General features: G+C 43.9%; 1 protein-coding gene across 8 annotated transcripts in view; it reads right to left on the bottom strand.

Annotated features, from left to right (window-relative positions):
* TENM2 (teneurin transmembrane protein 2) overlaps positions 1 to 20919 on the bottom strand; it is a 1082027-nt gene that overhangs the window by 821766 nt on the left and 239342 nt on the right. For all 8 annotated transcript variants that reach the window (XM_073355925.1, XM_073355927.1, XM_073355928.1 and 5 more), the window contains exon 3: positions 11732 to 12032. In XM_073355925.1, the coding sequence (XP_073212026.1) occupies positions 11732 to 11957 (226 nt within the window). In that variant the 5' untranslated portion in view covers positions 11958 to 12032. The remainder of the gene's footprint in view (positions 1 to 11731; positions 12033 to 20919) is intronic.

The following is a 20919-nucleotide window of genomic DNA, read 5'->3' as shown; positions in this document are numbered from 1 at the left end:
GGGTGGTTGTGAGGAAGCCAATTACCAACATTTACCAATTAAAAAAAAAAAATCTAGTCCTTGTAAGCCTAACTCTAAGACACAGCTGTCCAGATATTTTTCCATTATATTTATTGATTCTATTTTTCATCTATTAGAGTAGCGGCTCTCAACCTTTCCAGGCTACCGTACCCCTTTCAGGAGTCTAATTTGTCTTGCGTACCCCCAGCTTTCACCTCACTTAAAAACTTACAAAATCAGACAAACATACAAAAGCGTCACAGCACACTACTACTGAAAAATTGCTTACTTCCTCATTGTTACAATACAATTATAAAATAAATCAATTGGAATACTGTATTTACATTTCAGCGTATAATAGTATATAGAGTAGTCTAAACAAGTCACTGTCTGTATGAAATTTTAGTTTCTACCGACTTCACTAATGCTTTTTATGTAGCCTGTTGTAAAACTAGGCAAATATCTAGATAAGCTGATGTACCCCCTGGAAGATCTCTGCGTACCGCAGGGGTCTCCATACCTGTGGTTGAGAACCACTGTATTAAAGTACATTGTGAGGAATCAGACCCCTCCCATTCTTGTGTGCTTAGTTTTATTTTGTGATCCCTCCATTCACTCTCCAGTTCCCCATTCCTCCTAGATTAGCATTTTTTCTAACAAGACTGTGACACAATTTCTCTCCTAGGGCCAGATTCTGATCTGTTCATTCACAATAAGTAGTATCAATGGGACTGCTCAGGAAGTATGGGACAGTGATGAATGTGGGGGTACTTGATGTATATACTCCAAGGAGAAGAAGTTACAGCAAACTAATGCCGCTTCACTCTTGGAGAGCAGCCACATGGTGTTTAACACTCTTTAAACTTATGTGCATTGACTTCACCCCTTTAGTTGATTTACCTTAAGTATCCTGAGAGTCCTGCTATAGACATAATCACAGAAAATCAAAGGGGAATAGTCAGTTTCATTACCCTCATTTACAGGGGGAGACAGCACACAGGCCAACCATTAAGACTGAATGACTCCAACTACCCAAACAATGGAGCAGCAGGAGGTGGCCCTACTGCATCCTCTGGCTAACTGGGAAAACTGAGGCAAAAGGGACACCTTACAGCTGGACTCTAACAGAGACATTGAGCAATATGGTAATTGGGCCCAGATATGCCCAAGGGACAGTTGGTGGCTATGAAAATTCTCTCTCAAAGAGGAGAGGCAGATTCCTGGGGAGAAACTGAGACCAGCCTGTGTCCCAACACAACTTGAAAATCAGTGGGAATTGGGTATCTTACTCTCCTTTGTGACTCACTCCTCTTTATTAACCACAATATATTTAAGTTTCCCCTGTATTATATATAATCCTCAGAACTCCATTGACTCATAGAACGTGAAAGCAAGTGCTAAAATAGAAACGTGTAAAAGGGACACATTTCCTATAAAATAAGCATGCGCTATGGTCATTGTGAAGTACTTGCTTAATGTCAGAATGTTCCTATTGGACATCAATGTGAATTAGAACAAGCTACTAGCCATACACGTTTGTATAAAGACAAGAATAAAAATAATTAGAGGAGATGTACAAATGTTATGACTTGTTCTTCACCAATGGTATGTCTATCTAAAAGAAAAGGTAATGAAATACAAAGTGATACTCAGTCCACTTTGGCAAGATATTTCAAGTATTATAAAAGGCTGTTGGGCATTGTTAAATAAGTTTGTGTTTGTTCCACTGATTTTTTAATATCTTCAAGCACAGACTATTTGTTCTGATCATTCCCAGCAGAGATTTACGGCTGAACTAGATCTGACTTGAGATTGAGTGGATGAGAAAGCAGTCAGCGCAATACAAATACTGACTAACAACTTTCTCTGATGGCTGAAAGCCTGGGGTTTGGCTCAAGCAGAAAGGCAGAACTTGTCAGACAGGACTGTCAAGTGAAGAACTCAAGAATTGTGCATCCATTCAATTTTTGTACATTTTTCCTCAAGGTTGATTCTGGAACTGCTGCAGCTGATAATTAAATGTTAAACCTAAAACACTTAAAATGCAACATCTCTTTTGACACTACTACTTTATACATGGAAAGATGAATAGGGCTCCACTGGAACCCAGCTTCTACCTGCAGGGTGCAATGGAATGTTCACTGCTTGCATCTAGTGCTTCCCAGCTCTACTTGCATAGAAGTGGACAGTTGCAACCAGCCAATTCAAGTTTTCTGTAAACGTAGAGTTCTAAAATGACAAGTCATCTTTTAAATATATCTTGGTTACAGAAGTCCACATAAATAAAATCTTTATTTCAAAGTGGCTTCTTTAAAGTATGGTTTTAAAACAAAACCAAGGCCTCCAAAATATCTCCCTACTCTCAAAGTCTTCACTGCTAATCTGTCTTCCTTGTGTTGTATCAGTACATGAAGTTGGAAGAAAAATGTTGCCTTATAAAAAAATTTAAGTGAATCTCTTTGGAAGCAAAATGCATAGCATGTAGGCAAATCCACACCATACCAGAAGGTTGTAAGATACTCCAATATTCAAAAGGTATTAGAACTACTTTCTGACACATCTCTACAGAGATGTGTCAAAGGTTTGACAGAGTAAAAATATTTCTATTCATCTTAACATGGAACATTTAAAAAGATTCTTCACCTTTTATGACAAGCCTGTTATGTTAGAATCTTTTGCCCCCAATAAATCGAAGAGCTGAATTTTTCAAACTGATTGGACAATAAAGATACCCATATGGGGGTGTTGAATTATATCTGTGTTTCTGTCTATGCTAAATATTAAAATAAACAATGGTGAGAAAAGGTGTCAAAAGTTATCACAGGGATAATTGGTTTGTGGCAGCTAAGCATTCATAGCTATGATGCTTTTTCATCCCTTGATGTCGGCTCTTGCTATCATGGTGAAGCAGAATTCACCAAACATTGGATTGTTCACCCACTAATATGAAACATGAGCTGGGTTTAGACCATTGTGAGGCTGGTTAGTTTTCCCTACTGATATTCTTTTGAAATAGTAATCCTGCTCAGTATAAGAGGAACTGCAGGTTCAGACATTTGACGTATGCACTTGGCTGAGCCAATGGGATGAAGCTACTGTCTATGGCGGGGCGGCCAAACTTTTTGGCCTGAGAGCCACATTGGGTTTTGGAAATTGTATGGAGGGCTGGTTAGGGGAGGGGGGCGTGCCCCTCCCAATCCACCCCCCCTGCCTGGACTCCTGCCCCATCCAACCCCTCCCATTCCCTGTCAGCCCCCTTCTGACCTCTACCCCATCCACTCCCTGACTACCCCTGGAACTGCCACCCCATCCAACCCCTCCTCTTCTTCCTGACTGCCCCCCCCGGACCCCCTGCCCCATCCAAGCACTCCTCCTCCCTGTCCCCTGACTGCCCCTGGAACCCCTGCCCCTGACTGCCCCCCTGCCGCCCCATCCAACTCCCACCTTCCTGACTACCCCCTGCCCCCATTCAACCCCCCCATTCCCCACCCCCACACCCCCTGACCACTACCCTGAACTCCCCTGCCCTCTATCCAACCCCCCTACCGCACTGCCTGGAGCACCGGTAGCTGGCGGCGCTACAGCCGTGCCGCAGCACAGAGCACCAGGTCAGGCCGCGGCTCTGGAGCTGCGCTGCCCCAGGAGCTCACCGCCCCGCAGCCCAGAGCATGGCGCCAGCGGGGCAGTGAGCTGACGCTGCGGGAGAGGGGAACAATGGGGGAGGGGCTGGGAGCAAGCCTCCTGGGCCAGGAGCTCAGGGGCCGGGCAGGAGGGTCCCGCGGGCTGGATGTGGCCCACGGGCCATAGTTTGCCCACCTCTGGTCTATGGGATTATGACAATACCTAAATCAGAATCCCCCCCTAAATGTAATGGCACTGTAGCCTGGTGGCACACATAGCCTACCACGCTCATTTTCCACATTTTCACACCAACACTGCAAGGTAGTTTGCTGACAAACAACTATGATGGAAAGGATGTCTTCTTTTGGTTGGTATGTTTGCTTGGAACTAGACAAACCATACAACTCATTTCACACAAGCTCTAAACTAGCTATCAGACTGTAATGATTCAGTCATTATCAATTCTGATTTAAAACAAACAAGAGGCCCTGTGTCCCATCACTATTCCCCTTCACCCAAACTCACTCACAGAGGCATAACTTTTGAAGAGCTGTCTGCTCACAAAATAATGAAACAGACATGCAGAGCAGAAAGACCACAACACCAAACCAAGTTTGAAGGTCTAATTTTAAGCTCTCCAGCCCTGAGTATAACTTGTCAGAAGGGACACAATATTGGGAAAATATCTGAAGCCATGTAAAAGGCAAAAATCATTCAAATTCTTCCTACAGTAGCTAAAAGAAAAATTACTTTCAGGACTACAAATGTTTATTTCCTGGAAAATTTAAATCCATCAACACACCCACTTGAACTTTGAATAAATTAGCATATGTAAATTTTAAGACATCCGCAGCTGGAAACTGTCATGTGCAAATACGTCTTTTCACGTTTTCCTAACTACATTTGGAACTGCACAGCATTTAATCCACACACAGCTATTGCAGACACTGAAAACAGTGTGCAAATTGTGAAACTATGCCTATTCTCCTGTTCATACACACTGGTCATCGCTCTCCCGCACTGGAGTTTGTGGAGGATGCAGGATTGAATGGAGGGGGGCGGGCGGCATAGTTAGTCTGGTCTGACCAAATCGACGACCAAAGCATCGCCCAATGAGTAGGCGCAAAGTCCTCCCCTGGAGCAATACTGGGTGCACTTGGTGGTGGTGTGTGATGTAAAGAGGTCTCTGATTGGTGTATCCCAGCAATATGTCTGTGATTATTGGATCATGCAACTCCTATTCATGGTCACTTGCAAAGTTCCGCAGATTCTCTCAGCAGATCACATTCTGTGTGCCAAGCGGGTAGGCTGCTGAGTAAAGGATATGATGTGTGACATGCACCATCCCCAGAGAATAACTGACTCCATGTACAGTGCTGGGGACCTTGTGCTCCCTTGTTTACGTAGTACACTGTTGTCGTGTTGTCTGACAAGGACATGGCGATAGCTGATAGCTGGTAAGAACATGTGGCATGCTTTGCATACTACCTGAAATTCAATATGTTTATGCATCCTGGCCTCTTGCATGACCCAGGAGCCTTGTGATCTCCAATGTGAGTGCCCCAGCCTGAATATGACTGTCACGGTCAGTGAGCATGGGCATACCGGAGGTGGTAGCAGGTGTGTCCACCAACAAAGAGAAGAGATAAACCTCCAGTGGAACATTGAATATGGTGTCCATGAACTGGTGCATAGGAGAATAGATTCTTTGGAGCCATAGCTGTAGACAAAGGTGGAGGTGGGCGAAGCATGTGATGTATGTACATGCCGCCATGTGCCCTAGGATGGAAAGGCAGGTCCTGGCTGAGACCAAAAGGTTGGAAGTTATCGGGGCTATTTGGTCTAGTAGGCTCTGAAATCTGTACTGTGATAGATAAGCTCATGTACCGTCATATCAATGTGAGCTCCTACGAATTCCAGGGACCGCAGAGGATGCAAAGTCAAATTTTTTAGCACTGATGCTCACTCCTAGGGAGGAGAGTGAAAGAAGCTGGGTCGTCGATGCTTGCACTTCCTGTTTGGACCTCACTGCCAGTAGCCTGTCGTTCAAGTATGGGAAGACAAGGATTCCCTGATGTCATAGGTGAGCTGCTACCACACAGAAAACATCTGTAAAAACCTCAAGGGACCCTGGTAAGTCTGAATGGGAGAACCCTGTATTGGAAGCATCGATGCCCCACTTTGAACCTCAGGAACATTCTGGGGGTTGAGTGTATGTCGATATGGAAGTAGACATTTTGCATATCAAAAGCTGTAAACCACATGCTTTTTTCTAGGAAGGGAATGAGGCCACAAGTGTGACCATATGGAATTTTGGCTTGCAAAATGAGTGGTTGGAGATCGTCTCCATCCCCATTTCTTCTTGAGTAACAGGAAATAGTTGCAATAGAACCCTGTGCCCCCAAAGGCTGCTGAGATTGGCTCTGCTGCTCCTCTCTGTAGTCCACCTCTAGGATCAGAATACTGTTGTGAGAAAGAATTCTGCGGAGGGGGTGGCCTGTCGGGGTTGGGTGGATGTCGAAGAAGCACTGTCAAACTATGGTGTAGCTGCATCAAACGATGTCCAGCACCCAATTGTCCGAGCTGGGAGAAAGAATTTGAGATGACCACTGAATGGGCCAGGAGCATTGTTGTACAGAGTGGTTGACTTCTATCTAGGTGCACTCAGAAATACTGCTTTCACAATGGTTCAGTGTATTGCTCAGGAGGTCTGCGATGCCAGAACAGGTGGATGGGCTCCGTGTACCTTACGGATCACTTCTGAGGAGATTCATAGGCCCATCGGTAGAAGAAGTGTGGAGTTCTATAGCGTTGGACTGGTGGTGGGCAACAAAATTTTCTTTTTGGTGCCAGTGTAAAGGTGTTTGGTGCCCCAGGATCATAAGGTGGCTCAGAGATCTTTTAGTGAATGTAAGGAATCAGTTTTCTGGTTGAAGAGGTGTGATTTGTCAAAGAGAAGGTCCTCAATTTTGTTCTGCACCTCTCTAGAGGAACCTAAGAATGTAATCAGGAGTCCCTCCTCATGACAATTCCATTAGCCCATACACATAAGGATGTGTCCACTGAATAAACCACAGCCTGAAATATGGATTTAGTGACCCTGTAAAATTGCTTGGAATCGAGTACGATCCTGCTGAAATAATTTATGTGCAAATTCTTCCATAGTTTATAAAGTCGTAGTTGGCCATCAGTGCCAAGTAGTTAGAGATTGGAACTGTAGTCCAGCTGAGGAGAAGACCTTTCAACCTATGAGGTCTAGTCTTTTACCCTCCCTTTCTGTTGGGGTAGAGCGTTGGTGGTGTTGTTTGGTCCACTGACACAGCCTGTATTTCCAAGGAGTTAGAAGGATGGCGTGAAAAATAAAAATTCTGACCCTTTGAGGAAGTGGGGCGGGGGGGGGGAGGAGAATGTAGTATCTTTTCTCGGCTCTCCTCAGGATGGGTGCACATGTGGCTGGGTATACCATGTGGCATGCACCAGCTAAAGAACAATGTTGCCAAAACCGGTGCATGAAGAATGTTTAATAATTGGTGCAGGCTGCCCTGCACCTCTTCCAGTGGGAACCCAAGAGCATTGGCTATTCTCTGTATGAGTTCTTGAAACTGATGAGAGTTGCCTGGAAGGGAGGAAGGTGTTGATGACACAGTTACATTTGGAAATGAAGGGAATCTCTTCAGATCAACTGGAGCTGGGCTGATCAGCGCAACGTCAAACTCCATTTCTGGATGTCTACCGGATTAAGGGCAGGGCAGTGAAACAGGGGAGTTCTTCCAAGCCAAATGAGACTGTTCTGAAGGTGTATATTGGGGCCATGAACTCCAATATGGCCAACCTGGTTGATCCTGCTGCTGTTGTACTTTGCCCAAGGAGCCAAACACCAGCTTCTTGGGTAAGGCACAGGAGGAAATTGCCACAGAGCCGTCGGAACCCTCTGGTAGTTGTGTTCCCAGAACAGAAGCAGTGGACTGTGCCCAACGTCCATATCCTCAAATTCACAGGAGTCAGAGTCTTGCATTAAAAAGGTGGTGCCGACAGAGATGCCAGAAGAGGATGCACTGGAAAGGTACAGCCAGGAGGTAGATGTAACGCAGGAGATGGAGCCCTCTACAGAGGTAAGTGCACCAAACACATGGAATCATAGAATCATAGAATATCAGGGTTGGAAGGGACCTCAGGAGGTCATCTAGTCCAACCCCCTGCTCAAAGCAGGACCAATCCCCAATTAAATCATCCCAGCCAGGGCTTTTTCAAGCCTGACCTTAAAAACTTCTAAGGAAGGAGATTCTATGGAGACCTCACTCCTTTCAGGGCAAACAGTTCATGAGGGCCAGGAGTGCTTCTGGATCCAGGGACATGGCACATGCGCATAACCCTCAGTGGAGTACACCGTGGACCATCACTTGAAGAACCATCACCCTAAACATCAGATAAGAATCAGGAACACCCTAAAGAGGCAGTTGGGCTGGGAAGTTGTAGGGGCAAAGTTGCGGAAGATTGGCGAGGAGCTAAGTGGTGGACTGAGTACATGACTGGATGTAAGTGGAGGATGCAGGCAGTTTCAATGAACTTTGTCCGACAGACCCTGCCAAAAGATATTGTAGCATAGCTTAGCATACTTTTGCCTGTAAACAGGTTAGTTTATGTAATAAGCATAAATCATACATATAAGAATGTAACCAGCTGTTGACCCCACGTAATCCTAAAATAAGCGCGGAGAATATAGCACCGCAGAGGACTCCCGTCCCGGCGGAGTCCTGCCTGGTCAGCTGTCCCAAACAGTCAGAGTCCCCTGCAGCCCCTCCGCGTGTCCTAGGGGCTCCCCGCACAGATTGGAGCATAAGTTCTTCCTTCCTTCCTTCAATGAAGCGTAGCTTACTATTCTTAGGCCTGAGTGTCCTCCTTTCACTGGCATCTCCCCTCCCAGCCCTCACGGGCACAGAAGTCTATGGCCCAGATAAACAAAAACAATATTTTGCTTCCCATACGCTAGGACTAAAGAGACTTTCAGCGTGGCCCAGGTAGCCTATATGATGGGGATTACTCACAGAATTAAGACACAAGCAAAAGAAGACTATAGATGAGCAGAATCACATCAGGGAACAGAACTGAAAATGGATCTTAAGTGGGATAAGAACAGTATTAACATACTAAAGTTAAGGCAATGTGCATGGGATACAAGCAAAAATAATTAGAAGCAAGACTTCTTAGTGGAGATTATGACCAAAAACTGATACTTGGCAGGATGATTCTAAAACTGAATATCGTAACAGTTGGGTAATAAAACATTTTTTGTGTACATACAAATAAGAATGAATATGACCAGCAAGAGGGGGAGTATGATAGATCAAGATCAATTACTGCACCAGCAAGCCAAAGTCCATCACAAAAGAGAGTTATAGTGAAATTCTTTGGGTAAGAATACAAGGAATGATGAACAAAAAAGAAAAACCAACACAGAAGATTACCAGGTCTGAAGGAGGATGAGAACTAAATTTCTAGACCTACTCTTAAACCACAAGCATCAAACTCATATTTACCGGATTATGAAATCCCACATATTTTTTACCAATTATACCCTCCCATGCAGCAACAAAGATGATTGCTTTAGGGCAGAGGTGGGCAAAATATGGCCCGCGGGCCACATCCAGCCCGTGGGACCCTTCTGCCTGGCCCCTGAGCTCTTGGCCTGGGAGGCTTGCCCCCAGTCCCTCCCCCACTGTCCCCATTCCCCGCAGCCTCAGCGCGCCATGCTGCTGGTGTAGTGTATTAAATTGCTCCGCGTAGGAATATGCTTCTGGTAGCAGTTACGGAGATCAATTTACTACTCTACACCAGGCGCAACACTCTGGGAGGCCGGGCAATGCTCTGGTCAGCATGGCTGTAGCGCTGCCAACCACCGGTGCTCTGTGCTGCGCAGTAAGGGGGCAGGGAGCAGGGCAACTTGTATAGAGGGCAGGGGAGTTCGGGGTGGTGGTCAGGGGGCGGGGATTGAATGGAGGCAGGGATCCCAGGGGGGTTTGGATGGGGTGGTGAGGGGCAGTCAGGGGATAGGGAGAGGGTGTGTGTGGGGTGGGGGTGGGAAGGGGCAGGGGTCCTGGGGGGGCCCCCCATCAGGGAACAGGGAGGGGTTGGATGGGGGCAGGGATCCTGGGGGGCAGGCAGGGGCAGGGCTTCCGGGGGCGGTCAGGGGACAGGGAGCAGGGTGTGTGTGTGGATGGGGCAGGGGAAGAAGAAACCTGGAAAAAAGAAAACAAAAGATGAAAATAGAAATGTAGGTTTCATAGCGTAGTCAGTAAATTAAACCTGAGTTGAGGTGAATGTGTACAGCAGCGTAATAGACCAGTGCACTTTGGGATTGCATAAGCAGAGGCTTCCCATCACACATCAAGGCGGCAATAATTCCTCTCCACATGGCTCAAGCGCAACAGCTTCTGACATGCATTTCATTTTGGTCACCACATTCCCCAGAAAAATACTAACAAACTGAAAGAAGACCAGAGAAAAGCAACAGAAATAAGGGAACTTGAAAGAATGACATTTGAGGAGAGATTAAAATAGCTAAATACGTACAGATTTTCTAACAAGATGAAAGTCGGGCTATAGTAACAGTCTTCAGATATGAAACATGTGTAAAGCCAATGAGGAAGAGAAAATTTAGAGCGGTACAAGACATTAACAACTAGGTGAAGCGAGATAAAATTAGAAAGAGAGAGTGTATGCTGAATATCAGAAGAACACTAAGAATGTGCTGTAGAGAATAATCTTATGTTGTTAGGGAGATAGGATTCTACTAGAGTGATAGCCTTAAAAGTTAGAGGAGTCCTATGTTAGCGTGGTACTTTACTAAGAGATTTACTTCCTCCTTGGGGGAGTAAGAAGAGAGGACATATTAATAAATTCAAGCTGCATAAATCCACTCAAATGTTACACAATAAACCACATCTAATTCTTCATGTGGAATTGATTTACTTTTTAGCTCCCCTCTATGCAATTTTGGGGCAAGTGGCAATCTAATGAAGCAAAACATTCGGTGAAGTTGAGCAGATCAATGACTGCTCATCTGAAGCTATGTTTACATCTCTCCCCCTCATCCCAAAACACACAGAATTATGCTGTGTTTCACTTTACTAAGACAACTCTCAAAACAGAAGCAGAAACATGTGCAGTGAGGCACTAACAAAGAGAAATATTTTAAGCTATTTCTTAGAGAAGTTTAAATTCTCTTTCGTTCAGTAGAATCTAGATAGATATTTGAAGCAGACAATTTTATATTGAGTAGGTCATTCAAATTGTTAGTGCAAAGAGAATTGTGTAAAGTTGAAATTTAATATGAGTTTTAGAATCTCAGTGAGGTGCTAATATATTATAGCCAATTATTAATTATTTGTTTTATTAAATAAAGTATAAGCCAACTGCAGTGACATAATGAAGCCAAAAGAAACAGCATCCCATTTCTGTGATACATGTTAGAAACAGGGGAGAAAATCCAAGGTACCAGATTAGTAATTACTGTATGCTAATCACAATGTTTTACTGATTTTAGTAATATAGCCAATCAAAGAAACAAAAAGCAACATGAAAATGTCACTATTATGCCTAAAACTAATACAAATGACATACTGTAAGGTTATAATATTTGCCAATATATGACAAATATGACAACTGGTTAGGAGTCATTCGTGCCTCTCTATTTAAAACATGTTAAAACAGTGATCTAGGTTTGCCTCACTTACAGAAAGTGACTTCTGACAGGATCGGAAGCCTAAATGTTCACAGCTTAACAGGACAATGGAAGGAAATGAATTTCCTAATCCGATGAAGTGAGCAGTAGCTCATGAAAGCTTATGCTCAAATAAATTTGTTAGTCTCCAAAGTGCCACAAGTACTCCTTTTCTTTTCGTGGATACAGAAACACAGCTGCTACTCTGAAACCTAATTGAAAATGCAACCCTGTTGCTGCTTTGAAAAGGTAAAAATGACAAGCATTATCCTTTCTCCATTTTACAGGCATTTCTAACGCTACTGGCATGCAGACATACACATTACTGATAGCGGTTATTGTACTGGGGATTATTGGGATCAAAAAAAAAAAGTTGTACATTACACATACCTTGTCTTGGAAACTCATCTGACTCTCGGTGAACTAGGTCAGAAACTCTATTTCCGTAGTGCATTCTGGTGTCATGATCATAGGCCTTCAATGTCTCACTTGAGCTATAGGACTTCTGAGTTGGTACTCGGCAGTCCTCACTGTCCAATGAAGAACTTGTATAGCGGCATTCCTTCCCACACCGACCTCTTGTTAGAGAGCGGTGTCTTCGATCTTTTATATCCATTATTCTGAGTCAGGAAGAAAAATCAACCTTTTCAGAATAGTTTCTCCTTAATCTTGGGGCTAGTCACTCTACCACCTAAAACAAAAAGATAATAAAAAAGAGTGAGAATTGGAGATACAATATGCTGTGACATTTCACTTTTCTTCACTTGTTCAGAAACACAAAGTGGGCAAACTTGATGGAAAATAAGACCTTTATAAATTCCTTATAAACTTAGATAAATTGACTTTAATGGGGGAAAAGAAGAAAAAGGAAATGGATTTAGCTGTAAGTTTTGTTTAATTTAAACTATGCTTTTATTGAAGTTTAAAAACTGGAAAAAAATAAACCTACTGTAATCTTTTGATTTCCGAACGCACTTTGATAATACAAACCGACAGCCAGTTATTAGCTCTTGTGATGAAACAGTATAAAGAAAAACAGATTCAAACCAACTAATTATTTCCTTTTACTGCAGGATGTGGAATGTGGAGTGTCATATGAAATACACAACTAAGATTGAAGCATGCAAGGACAATTACAAACATGAGGCATTAATATTCAGCATTAATGAACTACAATGGTACACATTATATTTTGTGACCATGTGAGTGTACAGCAAGGTCTAGAAAGAAATAATTAAAAGTTTCTTCATTATCTATACAGCCCCCTCCACCATTCCTAACCCCCCTCCATCTCTTTAAAAAAATTAAAAGTGTGTGTTGAAGAATTTCTCAATCTACCATTGCAATTGAGCAAATCTGTATTTACACCACATAAGAAAAAAGACTTTCTGGAAGTCATTTGAAATTGTTAGGCTGCTTGATCCTAAAACAAAATTTGTCTTGGATGCTGAGAAACACTATTTGATTTTATTCATTTATATATGTTATATACATGCACCCTTTACCAAGACGTACTATGCTTGATACAACTGTAAAATACAGACCCAACAATGTCTTTCAGTTGTACCTCCTGAGTTCTCCAAAGGAATTAACTGTTACAGTCCACATTTTTGAACTTAAAGAGGGCTCACACGGCTTCTTTCCATCATTTGTGGAAGTGGATGCCTTCATTTCATGTTACCAAATTACAGAAAACTTGTTTACAAACTGCTGTCTAATTAACACTATGAGCTTTAGCTGTTCACTTTTCAGATTATCCCACGTCTTGAACAGGCTAACTGGTTAATCACGGACATTCCATCTGCATTTTTAATTTAAACATGTGTGCAATTTTACTCATATGAGCAGTGGCCCATTAAAGTCTGATTACTCATGTAAGTAAGGTCATATATGGGCATACATGTTTGCAAGATCAGGGCTTTAGTTTGTAATAAGCTCACCATTGCAGACAAGATGTGATTGGTCAGTGGAGCTGGTAAACCAGATAAATTTCTTCCCAGCATTCAGACACTGACATTTATACTAGTTTTGTTGTTTTCTATATTTTTCTCTCAGGAGGAGGAAGTTAGGTAACCAGGAGAGCCAGCTGTTTTAAGACGCCTACATGTACTTTGCAATCTGTGAGCTCTGAAATATAAAAACATACTTGTCCCCCCGCCCACCACACACACATATTGTTCTTGTTTATAATTATAATACATTACAGCTAAAAACCAATAAACTTTTCCTCCCCAATCCTTTTTCCCCGCTACGTACTGCTGCTACTTGGACTAGAGCTAGTGTATCAGGTTAGACTGCAAAAGTTCAACGAACAGTACAGAAGAACAAGAAAACTGTAGAACATTTTGAATCATCGATCTGTGGTTTGTGTGGCTAAGTGCACTTTTGAATATCTGAATTTTTAAAAACTTGGCAGCATTAAGTCCTCAAACCTGCAGCCATTTTCACACTTACTTAATTTTAAGCACAGGAGCAGTTTCAGTGACTTCAGTGTGTCTACCCACATTTTCCAAATTTAAATGTAAGACTTAAATGTTTGCAGGATTGAGGATCTTCATTCACCACCCACACACTACAACACAATCAAATGCACTACCAGTGCATCACAATTTTAACCACACAAATAGGGTATTGAGGCAGCATGCCTCCTTGTGTAGTTGCAGTGCAGGGCTGGGAGAGCACTTTCCCTGAGCTCCAAAAAACCCTCCTCCACAAGGGGCGTAGCTCCCAGCACTGGTGCACTGTCTAAATTGGCGCTTTACAGTGCTGCAACTTGCTGCACTCAGGGTGGTGTTTTTTCACACCTGTGAACAGGGCCTGCCTACAACATTTTGGCACCTGAGGCAGAGAGTTCAAATGACGCCCCCATGCACCCTCGCTTGGGCCAAAACTTGGAAAGGTCTCAATTCCGCCTTCTTCCTGTTCTTCTGCTCTCATGGTACTGCTCTGCTACCTACCCCAATAATAGGAGAGCTAACAACTTAAAATGCCTTGTTCAAAAATGTTAAGTAACCTTTTCAAACCCCTGAACAGCAAATGTAACTTTTCTTGTCTGCGTAGTAAACACTGGCATTTTTATCTGTTTGAATAATCAAAGTGGTGCTTTCCGGGCTTTCTTGGTTGCAAAGATTTGACCTGCTTCCTGAAGGTCCACAGCCTGGGCCAGCTCATGCTCTATCGAGATGGTTGCAAGGCCGACCAGCCTCTGCTGTGTCATTATGGAGCGTAAATGTGTTTTCATTAACTTCAGCTTGGAGAAGCTGCGTTCTCCACTGGCAACTGTTACAGGAAGTGTCAGAAGTATGCGCAGAGCAACAAAAGCATTTGGAAAGAGGGTGGTCACTTGTTTTGTGCAAATATATTCCAGAACAGCCTTTGGAGTTGATTCTGCTGAAATGTATCTTGAAAGGGCTTTCAGTTCATCACCTAAATCACTCACATCAATATTGCACATGTCATCTTGTGTCAACATTGTCTTTAGTGCCCTGCATTGCTGGTGTAGGTCTTCTTCCGGTATAGTGAGGAGTTTTGGAATATCCTACAACATCCCAAATATACTGCTGTGTTCCTTGAGCTGCATGAAACGTTCTTCAACTGACTGTATTGCACAATCTAGCACCTGGTTAAAGAATTCAACTTCACATCGTTGTTTGGGGTCTCTTATGGGATTATCCCATGCCTCGTCATCAAAATGTCATCTTCGGTGACTCTTGTATTCTTGAATGGGTGGGAAAAGAGCTTCAGTGTGAAGTTCCTCTGCCAACATCTGTGCACTCTTCAGAACATTTTGAAATCCCTCATCTGACCGGTAAGACTGTAGGTATGACTTTGCTTTGTCCAGTTATTCCATTGCTCCAGATATATCAAGGTCAACACCGTGGAGTCTCTTGCTTACAATATTTATTTCAAACAGTAGGTCATGCCACAACACTAAGCCACACAGAAATTTGAAGTTATGTATGTTTCTGGCGATTCCATTTCCCTCTGCCACTGTTCTCCCGTGACAGTTCCTGTCATAGCATTATCCTCCATAATGGCAACTAGGGCATCATCTATCTTCCCAATTTGGTGTTTGATAGGCTTTATGGCCTCCACTCAACTTTCCCATTGTGTGCCCCTCAGTGGTTTCAGTGTCAGAGAGGATGTTCCCAGATGTTGCTTCAAAATTTGCCATCGATGAGTTGATGCAGAGAAAAATATGAATTACATTAAAAAATTCAGCAGTCTCACTAGAAGCTGATGCTGCATCCCTGACCACCAAGTTCAATGAATGAGAAGTGCATGGGACAAAAAAAGCTTGAGGGTTTAACTCTCGGATCTGTGTCTGCACTCCTCTGTTCTTGCCTCTCACGTTGGCACCATTTTCGTAGCCCTGACCTCTCATGTCAGCTATTGCAATTCCCATATCTTCCAAGAAGCACATTTGTCATACCAGCTCCTATAGTATCATCAATGTCATTAAATTATAGAAAATGCTCTCTGACAGTCACCATTGCAGGGACATTTTCACTGGGTCCTGTTGTTGTTACAAAACACACCATCAAGGTCATTTGTTCCGTATGGCTGATGTCAGGTGTGCAGTCCAGAATAACAGACTAATATCTTGCTGACTTCAGATCTGCCACAATCTTGTTTGACTTTTGTTGCCCGTGACTGTATGATCTCATTTTGAATTGTTTTTCCAAGGTAGTAGTGTGTGTACATTTCTTGGGTGGTGACTCTTCTTAGATACTCCTGCAGTACGGCAACAAACTCAGCCATCAGCTCCACAATTTTAAGGAAGTTTCCATTGTTTGGCACATACAGCTGATCTGAAGTGCCACGGAGTGCTACGTTTTGGGTAGCAAGAATTCTCACAATGGCAATGAGCCTTTTCAGAACATTTTGTCAGTAAAGAGACTCTGATGCAATCTTCTCTTGATGCTGATCATCTATGGTGGCCTTTCACCTTAGTCTCATCTCAAGCTCTTTCCTCCTATGGAATGCTCTCTGGTGATTTGCTGCCTTCTCTTGGCATGCCAGATTTCTAGCCGAATTTTTCAGGTTCTTTGTCCCTGTAGAACTGTGACAGACCCAGACCAGTGGGGTATCCAGTAGTCTGGTAGAAGGCAAATATACTGGCCACTGGACGAATAGTTTTCGGTTCCCTGAGTGACCAGAGCAGGGGCTGCCCTAGAGCAATCAGGATCCTGCTAGAACCAATTAAGACAGGCAAGCTAATTGAGACACCTGGAGCCAATAAAGAAATTAGAATCAATTATGGCAGGCAGGCTAATCAGGACACCTGGTTTAAAAAGGACCTCCCATCAGTTAGTGCAGGGGAGAAGGCAAGGAGCAGAGAGTGAGAAGGTGTACTGCTGGAGGACTGAAGAATACAAGCATGATCAGGCTTCAGGAGGAAGATCCTGCAGTGAGGATAAAAAAGGTGCTGGGGGAAGGCCATGGGGAAGTAGCCGAGGGAGCTGTAGCTGTCATGCAGCTTATACAGGGGACATTGTAGACAGCTGCTATCCACAGGGCCCTGGGCTGGAATCCGGTGTAGAGGGTGGACCCGGGTTCCCCCCATCTCCTGATCGGACACAGGAGGAGTTGCCCTGTTCTGTGAGGAATACCAGAAGGGAAGGTCTAATTTGGAAAGGGATCTGGCCTGTCCCCAACACACTAGAGACTGCGGGGATTGTTCTCTGTTTCCCCCATGCTGGCCAGTGAGGAGGTTAGCTGAGTGAATGACAGGTTTGAGCCTCTAGCACAAGGGTGGGCAAACTTTTTGGGCCAAGGGCCACATCTGGGTGGGGAAATTGTATACAGGGCTGGAGCAGGGGGTTGAGGTGCAGGAGGGAATGCAGCGTGTGTGTGGGGGGGGTGTGGTGTGCAGGAACGGGCTCAGGGCAAGGGATTGGGGCAGAGGAGGGGTGCAGGCGGGGTGCAAGGTGCAGGAAGGGGGCTTAGGATAGGGAGTTGGTGGGTGGGGTGCAGGAGGGGTTTGGGCTCTGGGCCGGTGCTGCTTACCTAAAGCATCTCCGTGGTGGCAGCAGCACGCACCGGGGCCAGGGCAGGCTGCTCCCATTGGCCGTGGTTCCTGGTTCCCAGCCAATGGTAGCTGCGTGGGGCAGTGCCTGGGAGGCAAGGGAAATGGACACACCCTCCCCCCCTCTCCTCTGGGGCCCTAGGGACGTGGTGCTGGCCACTTCTGAGAGCGGCGCAAGGCCTGTGGCACCAAGGGAGGCAATCCCACAGGCTGGATCCAAAGCCCTGAGGGGCTGGATCCGGTCCGTGGGCCATAGTTTGCCCACCCCTGCTCTAGCAGAAGCGGCCAAGCTGAGGGCTGCCGTGAACCCTCTGAGGCAAGCAAATCCAGCAAAAAGCACAGGACCCACCGAGGCAGAGGAGGAACTTTGTCACAAGAACCCAATCTGGCCGGAACATTAGACTGGAAGAGTTTGCAACAAAAACAGTATGCAGCATTCTGGGGTTTTGAGTACATAAGCCATGGCCTCGCTACATTGTCACCATTGGGAATTTCATGCCAGTAATGTGTTGGATGGAAACTTCTGTTTTCATTGTCTTTGGGGAACATGAAGTTTTGTCACTTGCTGTGGCCCATGCAGTACAAGGAAGTCCCTCAAGCTACAGCTCAACTAGGTCCACAGTCCTGGATCATCTAGACTTAAGGAACTAAACTCAGCAGCAGCTGTTTCTTGCACCTCCACCACACTCTTCTCCGATCTACACTTCAGGAATGTGCATGGTTACATCCATTTGAGATGGAGATATGGATGCTGCAGTAGCTGCCAGGTCACCTGCACTCTGACTAACTGGAAGATCAGGCATTTCCTCACCACTCTCATCCTCACCGGGGCCGGAAGGCTCACCATGAACATTTGTGTCTATGTATCTCAGGAGGGCTTCTTCCTGCTTAGATAGAAAGCTTCCTTTGCTTTCTTACTTTTTCTTAATGCTGCCCCAGAGGAATGTTTTCTTCTTCTTTCACTCATGACTGCTGTTCTGTGCAAGCTATAGTGGCTCTCAACCCTCAATTGACGTGGACAAATAAGCAGGGCCTGAGTGAGGGAAGATATCAGCATCTCAAGGGCCTAACTGGCTCCTACTACTTCAGTTGACTGCCTGATCTCCTCAAGTGGGTTCAGGGAAGCAGCAGGAAACGGGAAGCTCCCTGAGAAGCTGGTGTTAATCAATCCAGGCTCCTGGGGGTGTTAGAGAGGTACATAAGAGGCTCCTCCTCCTCTCTCTCCCTGCAGCTTTCTGTTATTCCCTCTCACCTTTTCTCCTGCCTGCCATGTCTCTTGTACTCTCCTTCCTCACAGCACTCCACCGTCTCTGTACATTAGAGCAGAGAGAATACATATGCACCAGCAGCAGACACAATTTTCTACACTCTGGGTCCTAGTGGTGCCCCCCCACCTCCAGTCTGGCACCTGAGGCAGCCGCCTCGGTTCGCCTCATGGTAAGGCCAGCCCTGCCTGTGAGCGAGAAAGTTGCAGTGCTGTAAATTGCTAGTGTAGACAAGCCCTGTGTGATCTCAGCTTTCTTGGTTTCACACCAGAGTGCTTATACCACTTTTTCTTTGGTGTCACTTTACTGAATTCTATGGGATGACTCCTGATTTGTATCATAGTGTAAATGAGATCAGAATCAGTCCTACCATTCTAACACAGGCCCAAACCATTTTAGGGTTTTAATTTGAGCAGAGGAGTAGACAGTGATAACCACTCAGGCCCCAGTGATGAAGACTGCTTTGTATGGCAGATCCCTGTGCCTGAACAGATTAGGCTTTGGGATCAGAGAGGTTCATACCCAGAAAAACTGGGAAGATCCTACCAATTGAGAGTAAGAATAGCAAGCATTTTGATTGGAAAACAAACAATGTGCTCATTTTACGATTGGTAGTGAGAAGTAGTGATGATTCACACAACCCTTTGGTCAGTTACTAAGAGGGCAACATAACAGAAGCCATCTGGCCTTTTTCATTACTGAAAACAAATTTGGAGTGTTCACCACTCTAGCTCATCCAAAGAGCACTAAGGATATCTAATGAATTTTTGTTCTCAAAAAGCCTTATTTCAAGCAGCTTTAATTGGTTCCTGCATTTTACACATTTAAACATTTTGATCATCACAGTCTAGTAGTTACAACATCTAGTTTTCACCATGACGACTCTCATACCAGAAGAGGATTTTTTCCCCTCACTGGGAAAGACTAAGCTGATTAAAAGGAAGTCTTCATAATTATTAAATGAATTGAAATAAAGTTGATAGCCTTTATATCAAACAAGGTGGCTGATTTTAACCCCTTTACTAACTTGAAAAATGGCTGACAAACCTACACTATGTTACCAAGTGAAAAACAAACAAACAGGCTGTAGTCATGCCTAGACTTGTTTCCCCATCACACCTAGGTTTGTTTCTGGGGAACAGAAGGATAAAGAGTATGAAAGGGATGGAAAAAGACGTGGGTAATAGAAAGTGAAAATGACACGTGGGACAGGTCTTTGTATTCCTAAAACTTCTGAGGTCCATGTTTTTTTAAAAAAAAAACCAAAAAACAAAAAACAAAACACCACACGTTTCCCCTCAGAATAGTTTCCTTGTTTGCTCGGGGGTGGGGGGAACAGGATAACACAACTAACAGTTATAGAAGTTTGCACTTACATAGTATTTTTCATATGAGGAACTCAAATGATTTACAAAATATTAATTAAGCCTTACAAAAAGCCCTGTGAAGTAGGTATATATTATCCTCATTTTACAGATGAGGTAACTAAAGCACAGAGGGGTAAGTGTCTTGCTCAAGGTCACACAATGAGTCCGAGACATACCCAGAAGTTCTAACTCACAGTTCTCCGCTCTCACTAGTGTTATCTATACAGTTTGATCATTTTATGTAGCATGATAAAAAAAGGAGGAAAATTCACATAATACAAAAAAAAGCTAAACATTCATTTAATAGAATGTCTTAATTTGTGTAGCTGAATAAATCCGTGAAAAGGATTTAAAGCTCAAACGCAAGCTGGTCATTGTAAACATTTCCTAAAATTTGCCTTAAGAATACAAGTACTTTTCCTGCATAAAAAGAACGATCAACTGCTGCAGTGCTGATAATAAAGATGGAAAGAATCATTGCAGGATTAATACAATACAGTTAAGCATACTTTAACAATTTTGTATAATCATGTCAGAGAATATTTTTGAATCAAGAAACAATTTTCTAAATAATTTTTTGACTAAGACCTTGATCAAATTAACCAACATTTATAAGAGTCAGATGGATCTAAACGCCTGTGCAACAAATGACAGGATATTAGTTATTTAATTGTTGATCATTCGCCTTTTTCTGTCAGCTCCTGGGGTGAAATCCTGGCCCCAATTAAATCAGTGAGAGTTTTACCCTTCATGTCAGTGGAGCCAAGATTTCACCCCTGGTTTCTACAAGTCTCTGCTCACCTGGCTATTATCCTATCTTGCTGAATGTACTTTCACTAGCACTTCAGTTCCTTCAATACTTGTTCACTCGCCCTCTGCTTTCAACTCACCCTCATCCCCCTCAATGTTCTCTCAGAC

Source organism: Lepidochelys kempii, chromosome 8 (assembly GCF_965140265.1).
Source record: "Lepidochelys kempii isolate rLepKem1 chromosome 8, rLepKem1.hap2, whole genome shotgun sequence".
In the NCBI taxonomy this organism is placed as follows: Eukaryota; Metazoa; Chordata; order Testudines; family Cheloniidae; genus Lepidochelys; species Lepidochelys kempii.
Note: the sequence above shows the minus strand (reverse complement) of the source record. Positions and strands in the feature narration are given on the sequence as shown.